This window comes from Saccostrea cucullata, unplaced genomic scaffold, assembly GCF_032062105.1.
Source record: "Saccostrea cucullata isolate Sc308-1 unplaced genomic scaffold, CSIRO_AGI_Scuc_v1 ctg8921, whole genome shotgun sequence".
NCBI lineage: Eukaryota > Metazoa > Mollusca > Bivalvia > Ostreida > Ostreidae > Saccostrea > Saccostrea cuccullata.
The window spans coordinates 27,393-39,710 of record NW_026930711.1 but is presented as its reverse complement, the minus strand read 5'-3'; the positions used below and the strand labels follow the sequence as shown (position 1 = coordinate 39,710).

The window sequence follows — 12,318 nt, the reverse complement described above, 5'->3', positions numbered from 1 at the left end:
TTCAAGGCCAAGATATCAAATTTATAGTATAATTCGAAAGTTCTTGTCACGGGTAATGATCTTTAATGTGAAATCCCTCTTTCTTTTCATATGCAAATTGGGCCAATTGAAAGTTATGATCATTATTTTAAAAGGTAGGTCAAACTTTAAGGTCACTGGTTCAAAAATCATAGTGTATTTAGTCACAAGTAACATATATATTTATGTAATATAAAAGCCCCCTTTCTTCTCATTCAGAAGATATAACCAAGGTAAAAGTTTTCGCGATGGACGGAAAGACTGACACGCGGACAGACGAATGAAATTTAATGTCCCCCTCGTTTCGCGAAAGCGGGGGACAAAAAACTTTAAATTTAGATGTAAAGAACATACTTTGAATCATTCTCTCAGTCACTATGCCCTGCGTTGTAAAATCTCCCGAAACGGACTCCTTGAGCATTCCCGACGATGGATTAACACGGTCTCTATCATATTTGTGAAGATAAGCAAAAGATGATGTGAAAATTCCTAGTCCCAAAACCAGCAGAAATCCAAGTATTGACACAAAAACACAGTGTTTGGTACTTAACTTGCAGGATTCTCTTCTCATTAGATCCTGAAAACCGTCCATTTTCATTTTCAATTTGAAACACAATCTTAAACGACTTTTTTTTTTTGAAGAGGCACTTATAAACAAATAAGAGTGTATATGTAAGTGCAAGTAAAACACCTAATTAATATTATTCTCTAAAGTACGATGTTGGGAAAATCTCCAGTCATAATTTCCTTTTTATGTCCCTGTAAACGAAGTTTTGGGGTTATTTAGATTTTGTGGTGTCCGTCCGTCTGTCTACCTGTCTAGCTGTCTGTCTGTTTGTCTGCAGAAACTTTAACATTTCCCATAAGTTACGCGGGTTGTGTATTTTTTCTGCAACAGCTGCGACATTCGTTCTAGTACTAATTAACAACAAAAGAAAGCATTTTATTGTTTATATAATATCAAGAAAAGTTAAGTATGAATTCAATTAACTTGTCATGTTACTAATCATACATGTACAAATTCACGTTTGATATTGTCATAATTTTACACAATAAATGGTATCTAATTTTGCCTTAACTTAACAGTTTTAATAGATTAATAAGAATGAAAAGTCCTCCGACAACTTGTATACGTAATAACTCTCCACATGCCCATCTGCTAAAAAATAAAGTGCCAAGCGACATTTAATATAATAAATACAAATAAACCTAGAGCAGAGCTCGTTGTAAAGCAACGAGTACGTCTTCCGCTGAAACTGCGATTAGGACAAAGTGACCTTGAGTCAAGGTCATGCCATATGCTAAGGATGCAAGTAGTCTTTTTAGGCGTAGCAGTTTGCAATTTTTCAGCAGTAGAAAATCAGCAAAGGAATATACATCTCTTTTTATAGTGACTTTGAACTTGTACTAATAACCCTCCGCCAAGCTATGACACACTCTGCAACTGGTTATAAGCAAACCCCATCTGAATGTTACCAACTTCACATGTATTCTTTTCATCTAAAATATCTTACCCTTGTGATGAAATAGCCACGAAATAGAACGATGATCCATTAGTATAAAACATTATGTTATAATATTAGAAAATGACCCTTTTTGTCCTCTTTAGTGTGTGAATTCTATTTCAAAGGGAGAAAATCCAATCTCTTTAATGCCACTTGCATGGCGCAGTGGTTAAAACGTTAGAACGACTGAAGAGTCGCAAAGTAAGGAGTTAATTGCAGGCTCAAATACTATTACTGAAACCATTTAATCCAAGGGCCTGAGTAGCAGTAGGAGTTATCGCGAAAAAGGTCCCTCACTGCTCAATGGCCGTGAAATGATGAGTGCCGAGTATAGGACAAAATTTGCAGCTTACCATGGACAAGTGATCGTGTCTCCATATGAATGGAAGCCACTTGAAAGAGATTATACAACAGACCAAACAATCCTTTTAATAAGGTTTTGGAAAATTTTGGAGTTTTTACATCAAATATACGTCAATGTTACGAGAAAATTTTGTGATAATTAAGATTGAATTTTCACATACAAGTTCGATGCGCTGTATATAAGGTACGTGGCCTTGTTCACACATTTTCTTTGTTTTCTTTACCAAAATATACATAAAAAAAAATATCTTACTTTTTTTTACCCCTATCTGAATACTCATCTTGAAGAAAATGGGGGGATAGAGTATTGAGTACAAAAAATGTCTGACTTCAGTTTGTCTGATATTGCGGATACATTTTTCCTGTAGTTGCCCATGTATGACCGAACAGCAACAAACAGTGGGGATGGGGCATGTAATATCCAAATGAAAATTTACATATTAAAACTACAACAGAAGACTGTTCTCAGAAAAAATCTGAGACAACCCCCTTCATACTTTTTGAGATTGTAATATGCCTTTTATCGACGCCTACCCACCTCCCAAAAGAAATCCATATATAGACAAACCTTTAACTAATTTTCTCAACGTTTTTTTTTCTTGCTTCAAATTTACACGCCATGTTTACAATCGGAACTATCTGGATTGTTCGTAGTTCACTGAATTCGAGTTATGGTACGTGCACGTGTACATTATGCTATATTGCTAATACTGTATGTATACTTTAAAATACGGCTTCATTTTTAGCGGCTTTTGCGCAAACAACAATGCGCTATAGCTAATTCATGAAAACTGCTAAGAAATCATTTACATAAAGAATACACTGAACGGACTTGTGTAGTGCTAATTTATGAGTACGCCAACAACACTATACCCAGTGATTACGCAAAATTTTGAATGCGAGAAATTATGTACTTTTTGAGATTGTAATATGCCTTTTAACGATCCCACCCCACCTCCCAAAATAATCCTTATATAGAGGAAAATTTAACTAATTTTCTCAACTTTTTTCTCGCCATGTTTACAATCGGAATTATCTGGATTGTCCGTGTAGTTAATGCACTGAGTTCGAGATATCGTGCGTGTATATTATGCTATATTCCTAATACTTTATGTGTACTTTGAAACACGTTTTAGCAGCTTTGGCATAAACACTAATGCGCTAATTCGTGAATACCTCTAAGAAATCATTCAAATACAATACACTGAACGGACAGTGATTACGCCAAATTTCGAAAACGCCAAATTATGTACACGCACAAAACAGTTCAATGACTTACAAATAAACAATAATCGAGGACCTACATTGTAGTGTTCAGGTTCCCGAAAATATGCTTTTCTTGTAAAATAGAGGCATATATTTTATATACATTATATATTATTATATACATATATATATTTGTGTATATTTTATATACACAAATAGATTTAGATCTGTTAAATGCAGAACCAACACAGATCTCTGAAAACAGTATTGTAAATATCCACTGTTGACTGGTCATAGCAGACATTTTCTCTTTCGCATGCTCTTTTATTAAAAAATTGTCAATAATTTGTTTTAATTGGGTTGTTTTTTATTTGACCGAAAGTAGAATATATGAATATGGAATAAACTGGGAGACTTATTTTCCTTAAAGAGTTGATAAAAAATAGGCCAATTCTTTACCATAGGATCTCTTGAGACATTCTTACCAATGTACATCTATCAAATCAAAGTTAGAGGACTATAAACCGCATTACTTTTTTTTCTAAAACTAATTGTCTATATGTAGTCTAAACTGAACTCAGCCAAATTAAAAACTATTTTCTAAATATTTGACTTTCTTCTGATTAAGCAGAGCTAAAAAGTTTGTTGTTTTTTCATTGTGTTTACTTTCTAAAGTAACTACATTCTAACCAGAACAAAAAGGCATTTTTTAAGGAAAATCAGGGATAGGGATTTTTTTTTTACATGTTTATTGGGTATGGATAATAAGCTCTAAATATACGATATTTATTGCTTAATTTTTGTTTATTAATTTTTTTTTATTTCAAATATAGTTATAGATCAGTATAAGAAAAAGAAGCCTGATGTACATTATTGATATTGTTATAAGTAATATACATGTTATAGATTATATCATTTACATACAAGGAAAGCATAATAAATGTATGTTTTCTTTTTGTACTCTTTTCCAAAGTGATACTTTAAAAATCATAATATGAATGCAAGGAAAATCAATTTTAAATTATTGTTGAAGTCAGAGGTTCCAAATTCTTTTTTTCAGAAGAGAATGTCATTCTCTTTATGATGAGGGTGATTTCTGGGACCATGGAGTTTATTTCACAGGACAAATCACTGACTGTGCTTCGGAAACGGGAACTGCAAGTACAGATAAATAAGATATAAACCTCAGTAAAATTCTTAAGTATTAGATAAAGTCAAAATTTCGTTTTTAGAGGAAAAAATATTAGTTCATAGAGATATGACCTCATGATTACATAAGTTTGAGATGTTAATTGTATCTGTCCTCTGAAATTTTATATTTTGTAAATGCTTTTTTTTTTCACAAGAATGAATGATAATCTACAAAATATATGTATGAAGTTCCTAAGTTTTGACTGAGACAAATTCTTAAATCAAACCAATAAGTGAAGATGTCTCACCCGCTTCTGTTGTCAAAATAAACTTCATTTCTTCAACTGGACCACATTTTCCACACCATCCTGCACACCGGAAGGACACTTCCGCTCCGTCTGCTGAACGCTGAAAATCCAGTATACCAGTAGCCCAGCCTCCCACTTTACCGAATACAATCTGCAAATAGATCAAATTTTGTTCTTATCATACTTATGCACCTCTTTAAAAACGGGGTTTTAACTGACTCGTGTATTCAACCGCAGTTCTTTCCATCTTTTGTCCTTCCGCCTATTTGTCCTTAACTATTGCGGCATCAAATTCTTATTGGAAATTTACTTAAAATTTGTTAAAAAAAAATTATGAGATTTTCGCACAAATTTAATTACATGGTGTCATGCTTATGCAACCTTTTCTCCGTGTTTCTTTCAGACAGATATATCGGTTTTCTATTGCAAAACATGTATGCATTGACAATGCCATTCGTCAACATTTCTTATTCTCAACCCCAATTATACCACTTATTATTTTAGAAGTATTTATATTCCTCATAGTGGTCAAAGTAACAAAACAAAAGTTAATGCTACTTTTGCGACATCTTTTTTTTTTAAAGATAAGTATCATTAATAAAAATACATTTTTGTCAGACAAATATTTGATTTTTTTAAAACAAATCTTGGACTCTGTCATTCTTAAAAATATCAAATCCGCTGCATCTCCTATACCACTGTATAAAAGAACAAGGTTCACCTTTGCCTTATTTGGCCCTGTGTATTTCTGAAAATCTGAAATTACATAGTTTTAGTTAACAATGCATTAAATATCCCTTAGATCTTTGGTGACTGTGTATCTATCAAAAATGACGTAATTTTCTGGCTAGTCAATGCATTATGACGTCACAAATTGCGTCAATTTTCTCATATTCTGCGCAACCTCTGATCTAAAATATGCAACTCGTATATGATAGAACTGTTTTTGAGAATTCAAAGACAGGTTTTATTTTTTAGATCAGAGAGTGCGCTCACAGTATTTTTCTTCCCTGAAAGTACTTAATTATACCTGTTTACCTAGAAATTCAAGAACATTGCAATTTAATAAAGCCAGTTCTTCAAGACCTGGACTTTTAGGAGAAAATTTTTAATACGATATGAAAGCACTAAGTCTCTATTTTATTTTAATGCTTCAAATTGAAAATCAAGTGTTGTTCAATCAATTGGTATATCTACAGGGCCATTTTATGCATAAAGTGAACCGACTTCTTTATGATAACTTTGCAATAAATCATGATAGTGCCTTTTGGCACCTTCTCTTCTATATTAACAAATTGGGAAGATATTTAAAACTTTTTCCATTGCAAGAGATATCACTTTATAATCACATCATGGTCGGGGTTATGATATTGTGAGCTTAGTGCTCACAGACATAATTAGATTCGGAAAAAAAATAAAAATCATAAGCTTCATCTTAAAACCTTGTGAGCGTTCACTTCCCGCTCAAATTTTTAACTCTGCTAAATTAAATGTTAATGATTATTTTAAAGAATTTCAATAACATATTTTATTCATTCTACGGATTTTTCGTTTTTCTTGTTGAGACAAGGAACACGCGATGGGTGACCAATGTATATAGAATGCTTCCTCCTTCTTGGCGCCTGATCTTTCCTCTAATTCTGGTGTTTTTGAGGTCCCCGTTCTGCTCCCGCCTTATTTTTTTTTTCAATTGACATTTGAATCCTTATCATTTTCTTCATGTTTCTCTCTAAGAATAATTTTTTTAAGGACATGTTATTTTATTTCTGGAAATTAAAACTTACAGTAGGATCAAAAATCATCCCTGTTCCTCGAGTATTGATTTTTGCACTGGAAAATCGAAAACAGTTTTTCCTCGACTTTTCTGCAGCACAGTCAGCTGTTTGTCCAAAAGAAAGACTGAAATCCCCTGTAGGCACTGCGAACGTATAATCTGTTCCATTCACAGACATATCCTATAAGTAAAAATATACAGAAAGACAAATGTACCACGAGAAATATTACTTTATAAGAATATATAATGCAGAGAGATTTGCATATATTAAAATGTAGAGATGTCAAAGATTTTTCATCCTATAATCACATGTAACTGAGTTTTCGTTATGAACGACAACTCAATTGTATGAAAATGGAACTATTTGTACCCAGTTAAACATAATAAAATACCAATTGAACTTAAAAAAGAAAGACAAATAAAATCCAAAACCCTTTTAAGAACCAAGTAAATTTCATACATATATAAATTTATTTTTATGTCTATTTTATTTTAAATTATTGTTCTATATAACATTCTTTTCTTTTATAAGATCTCTTTCAAGGGCAGATTGTAGCTAAAAATTTGTTATTTTTAAGATGATTTTCAGCTGTTACACTGTAAAAATTTATCAAAGAATGCAAGATTTGATAATTAGATAAGCATATTTAGAAATAAAATCTTAAATTGATTATTTGAAAGAACAACAATATTTTCTTGAAGCTATGCAGAGCTGTAACAACAAACATAAATTATGCAATAGTTATAATTAGTTTCTTTTCATAAATCTTTGAATTAAATATTGAATATGTTGAAATAAATTTTGAAAAGGTTAATTAGAATATCAATAAAACTATTTTGTTAATAATCGTTTGTCAGAAAATATTTAGTGTTACGGAAATTGGACAGTTGATTGTTTTGAAATGTATTGTGAAGAGTGTACCGGTACAAGCCCTGTTAATTGTCTTTTATATTAATCATTAAAAGGAAAATGATTGTGCAACTTTCTTTTAAAGGATTAGTTATTCATGAATTTATACTTCTGAATACAACTTTAAATAAAACTGTAACATTTCGAAGATTCGGTTGATCTGCCCAAGCAATTAAAGAAATAAATAAATTAATAATTTCACAAGTAAAAAAAATCTTTAAGAAATATCGATAAAAAATAATTGAAAATTAAAATTCAGTTTAAAGGAAAAATAAAATTTTCTCAGAACTTGGTTTATGATTGAATATTGCTGGGGGTTTTTTCCAAGTGCATTGCGTTCTATCTTTCTAACTGAATATTTTACAATTTAGCTTCTGGAGCTTTGCCCCCGCAGACCCCATTGAGATCCTTAAGTCGACCCCAAACTCATGCCTAAACTCGGGCACACACATAAAAAGTACCCTGACTACGCCCTTAATTGTTTCTCTAATGAAGCTTCCAGAAAACAGATTGGGATAACTTATTTCGATTCCAAATTTTCTTTGATAAAAAATCAATTCTCAGTGTGTTTTTTCACTATCAATATTTATGTCTAAACATTCTGAGATATACTGAAAGGAAAAAGAAACGCAGGGTAGCATAATATTCGAAAAAAAAATTGACCGCATGACCGAAAATTACCAAAATTTGTCAAATGAGAAATATAGTTACTATGCACCAAAGAATTACTCAACCTTAAAAATTATGAAGTCACATAGGGAAAACGCTAAAAAGCCCAAAACACGTGCAATTTGATGACGACGAGTTTGTCAACAAATCTTATTGCACCATTTTATGCACCTAAGATATGCATATTGTTTTTCAATATTTAGAGACGCTATGAATTTCTTACAATTTTGGTACAGCTTACGGAAGTTCCATGGGGTCTGGTTTTCGAATTGCCTAATTAATGGAAAAAAGGCAACAACGAGTAACTAAGAAGTTTCTTGTAAATTTCCCCCATAAAACTTGTATCCTGTTGTCAGAAATGGCCTGGAATGGTTTTCAATCAACCGTGACGATGACGTTAACGCGAAACAGAGTCATGTAACGAGCGGGTTATTCGTCCTGGCTTCTCTTAAATCGCCATCTTACTACCATCAAAACCCAAAACCGCCTTTTATACAGTAGACTATCATAATCATTACGTTCACACGAAAAATGAAAGAAAACAATTCCGCAATTTGGTTTTTTGAGCCGATCAACTTACTGTTTTGTTCCTCTCACTGGCACATGCGCACGTCGTATGTCTAATTTTTTTGCTAGTTACCCAAGTCCAATATAGCCAGGGATTGAAAAATAAACACTGTAATGAATTCAATGCAAAGAAGAAATAAGGCTCATGAAAGATGCGCGGGGAGACATTGAAGAATTGAGAGTTTTCGATTTTCACTTTTGGGAGGTATCGTCATATGAACTTCAATAACATTAATTAATGAACAAAATCAAATGGGATTTTGATTATATCTATTTGAAAGATGAATTTAAAAGTTAGATAGGAATTCTGACAAAAAATTAAAAGAAAAATGAATTTAATTCACCTCAAACGTTTACCCTGCGTTTCTTTTTCCTTTCAGTATATTTAGTTGATGGAATTGTTGTTTTAAAGGAGATTTTGTCCCCGTTTTATATTGCCCTTTTGTCTCAAGCACAGTTGGGCGAATTTTAAGTAGGCCGATTTCAAGGAAGATGGTATAATTTTACATTTAACTTTGCCTGGACAAAACTAAAATTGACTTAAAAATGATTGTAATTGCAAAAGGCCACATCAGACGAAAATAAATCCGTATGTACTGTTACCTCTATGTTAATGGCCACTTTCAAAAAATCTGCTTTCTTTAGTGGAGGCGTAAATGTAGATGTGCATCGTTCGTATTTACTTAACCAATTTGAATCGTCGTGTTGAACAAAGGAGTTTTCATACTTCAGAGTGACATACTCCTTCGGACCTCTCTGCATGTCATGACAATAAATCTTCACCCTCTTTCCATTTGTTACTGTAGGATACAACCAATATTCACCATCCTTCGTCGTCACAGTGCAACGAGCGATGTCGGAACACGACTGGGGTACTTCAGAAATATACAATTACATATTATATCTTAAAAACCACAATCAAAAAACAAAAATAATTAATCAAACGATGTCATGATGTTGATGATGTGATGATTATGTTCTTGATGTTGATGATGATGATGATGATGATGTTGATAATGATGATGATGTTGTTGTTGTTTATGATGGTGAAGGTGATGATGATGATGAGGGTTGTGATGATCTTGATAATGATGATTATGTTGATGATAATGTTGATTATGATGATGATGTTAAATATAGTATTGATGATGAAAATAATTATTATCATTATCCTGATGATCATCATCTTTATATAATTTGAATCTGACGTGTATAATCCTTCCTGATTTAAATTTCACAAAGAAAAAAATTAGAAAGTATTTGCAGAACGTTGCAAACCAAAGTGCTTTTGGTCACCACACCACTTTGCTTCGGAAACGATTCATTAAATTGCTGATTAAAAATTTACATTTAAGATCTTGTTTCCTTATACTTCAAAAGATATCTCTGTCATATTTTGGGTAGATAATTAGAAATATTGATTTCAGTCATCATCCAATTCAAACCTATTCAAAAATTATTCAGCCATAAATCGTAATAAATATGTAGAAAACATCAAAGAATAGAGTCAGCATGGTCAATAATAATACATTAATGGTCTTTTTAGTTACCTCCATTTTTTTATTAACTAATTTGAACAGCATTGAACCTTTCATTTAACATGCAAAAATGTAATTGTTTATGGGTTGTGGAGGGAATAGGTTGTATTTCATGAAGAAATCACTGGAATTTAACAATTAAATCCTAACTTAAAACTCATTAATTTTTCAAGTAAACCCATTCCATTAGAATCCACTGTTTTAACCCATTCCATTAGAATCCACTGTTTTAACCAACTTATTAAGTGTACAAATAACCAGAGAAACTGTTCATATGAATAATTAGGTTGATATTTCAATTTATGTACCCATACAGTAGTTAAATTGATATGTCAATTTATGTACACATACGTACAATAGTTAAGCCGGCTGTTGTTATGAGAATTTCTACCTGTACAAACAACGATCTTGAAAAAATATACTCACGTCTTTTGTTGCTTGCATTGTCCATGATATGATATTCAGTTTCTTTTTCGTCTCCAAGTTGATCCCAGTAGAGATGAAAATTAAAAAGCTGACATGTCCGACTCCTTTTATCGTATAATACAGAAATGCACTGGTTCTCTGTTGTACAAATCAAACAACAGTGCACCCTGCTGTCTGTGGCTCCTGTCCATAGAGCAAGCGACGGTTCTGTGAGTTCTAGCCTGGTTGAAACCTTTCGAAATTTTATTAAAACTGTAAATAAAAAGTTTATGACGTCACAAAAGGAAAACTAACGAATAGTTGTATGCATGTTACCTATATAAAAAAAATCCGGAAAACATAAGCTACTATTGGGATAACATATTCAATGTTTTTTTTTAAATATTTACATTTCCAATAAATTTCCCTTATGATTCTTTAAAAATAAAATGAAGTATATTTTCTCATGAACTACATTAGGTATGTATCACGAATAAGTATAAATATCTCCATTGTTACGTCATAATACTGTTCTTGACGTCAAAAAATATAGTGCACACTGTTTTGTTTTAAAAATGACAGTTGAACGGCATAAATTTATGGCAAGTCATCAGAAAAATAAAAATAATGTAAATATAAGAAATGAATTAAATTTTTTGAAGATTCATGAGGTATATGAACTACAACGCTTCACGCCGGCATATTTATCATGAAGCGCTAACGCGCTTCATGAAATATGCCAGCGTGAAGCGTCGTAGTTCATAACCTCATGAATCTTCAAAAATAAAATTCATTTCTTAAATATACTTTTTAAGAAATAGTTAGAAACTACGGAAGCCCGTTAGTGCCAACCTGTATATATAAAGGAAAAGCAATATATAAAAGCAAACCTCGATATATAAAGGAAATGCGATATATATAAACAAAACCTCGATATATATAAAGGAAATGCGATATATATAAACACAACTGGGATATATATAAAGGAAATGCGATATATATAAACAAAACCTGGATATATATAAAGGAAATGCGAAATATATAAACAAAACCTCGATATATATAAAGAGAAATGCTATATATATAAAGAGAAAATTTTCCACTGCGTGACCTGTAGCGCTCGGCTGTCCATCAAGATTATATACAGATTAACTCCTGGCAGGGGGGCAATCAGTTATACAGTACTCATGTATAACTTTCCCAGAATCGGCAAAATGTTGCTATGAAATAGTGTTTATTTGTTTGTACATGCATATATCAATGGACTGTAATTGTAACATTACTTAAACTAATGCAATTAATTGAGAAGAAGAGCATTTACAGTGGCGGATCCAGAAATTTCGTAATTGGGGGGGGGCGCATTAGAAGGCAGAGAGCTCTGGTGGCTGTACGGAATTTAGGATAATGGACCTATAAATTATATATACAAATATTTTAAACGGAGGGGGCGCACGCCCGGGGCGCCGGTCCTGGATCCGCCTTTGATTTAATCATTAGTATATACATGTATATTAATGAAATAAGTATATTTATCGTATTTTCTGTGCATTTATTGGATTTACATGTACATGATCAATTTCGTTTTTACAACCTAGAGCTACATGTATCTTGTTTACTGTTTTATAAAAAACTTAGGCGTACTACCTTTGGTTTCACGACCGAGAATTTATGAAAATAATGTTTAACAGGAAGTCTCTTTTTTGATGCCCTAATTCAAATTCATTTAATTCATTTTAAAAATAATTAACTAGTATGCCCATTGATTGTTAAAAAAGAATCAATATCGTTCGGAATGGGAGAGAGGGGAAGGGTGAAGGTACCCACTTCATTTGAATGTGAGGGAAGAAATTGACAATTAAAATTATGCTTTAATAATTTTAGGGTCTTTAATGGTGTGGGAAAAAAATCAAGTATTTGGGAATTA

At 32.1% G+C, this 12,318-nt stretch overlaps 1 protein-coding gene across 1 annotated transcript; it reads right to left on the bottom strand.

The window, feature by feature from the left end:
• Positions 1-4,094: 4,094 nt before the first annotated feature.
• On the bottom strand, positions 4,095-9,276 carry LOC134229787 (A disintegrin and metalloproteinase with thrombospondin motifs 9-like). Its single transcript, XM_062711570.1, has 4 exons — positions 9,055-9,276; positions 6,316-6,486; positions 4,532-4,682; positions 4,095-4,247 (listed from the first exon to the last, which is right to left on the bottom strand). Exons 1-4 carry the CDS (start codon positions 9,211-9,213, stop codon positions 4,204-4,206), a joined length of 525 nt encoding a protein of 174 aa, XP_062567554.1. The 5' UTR covers positions 9,214-9,276; the 3' UTR covers positions 4,095-4,203.
• Positions 9,277-12,318: the final 3,042 nt, after the last annotated feature.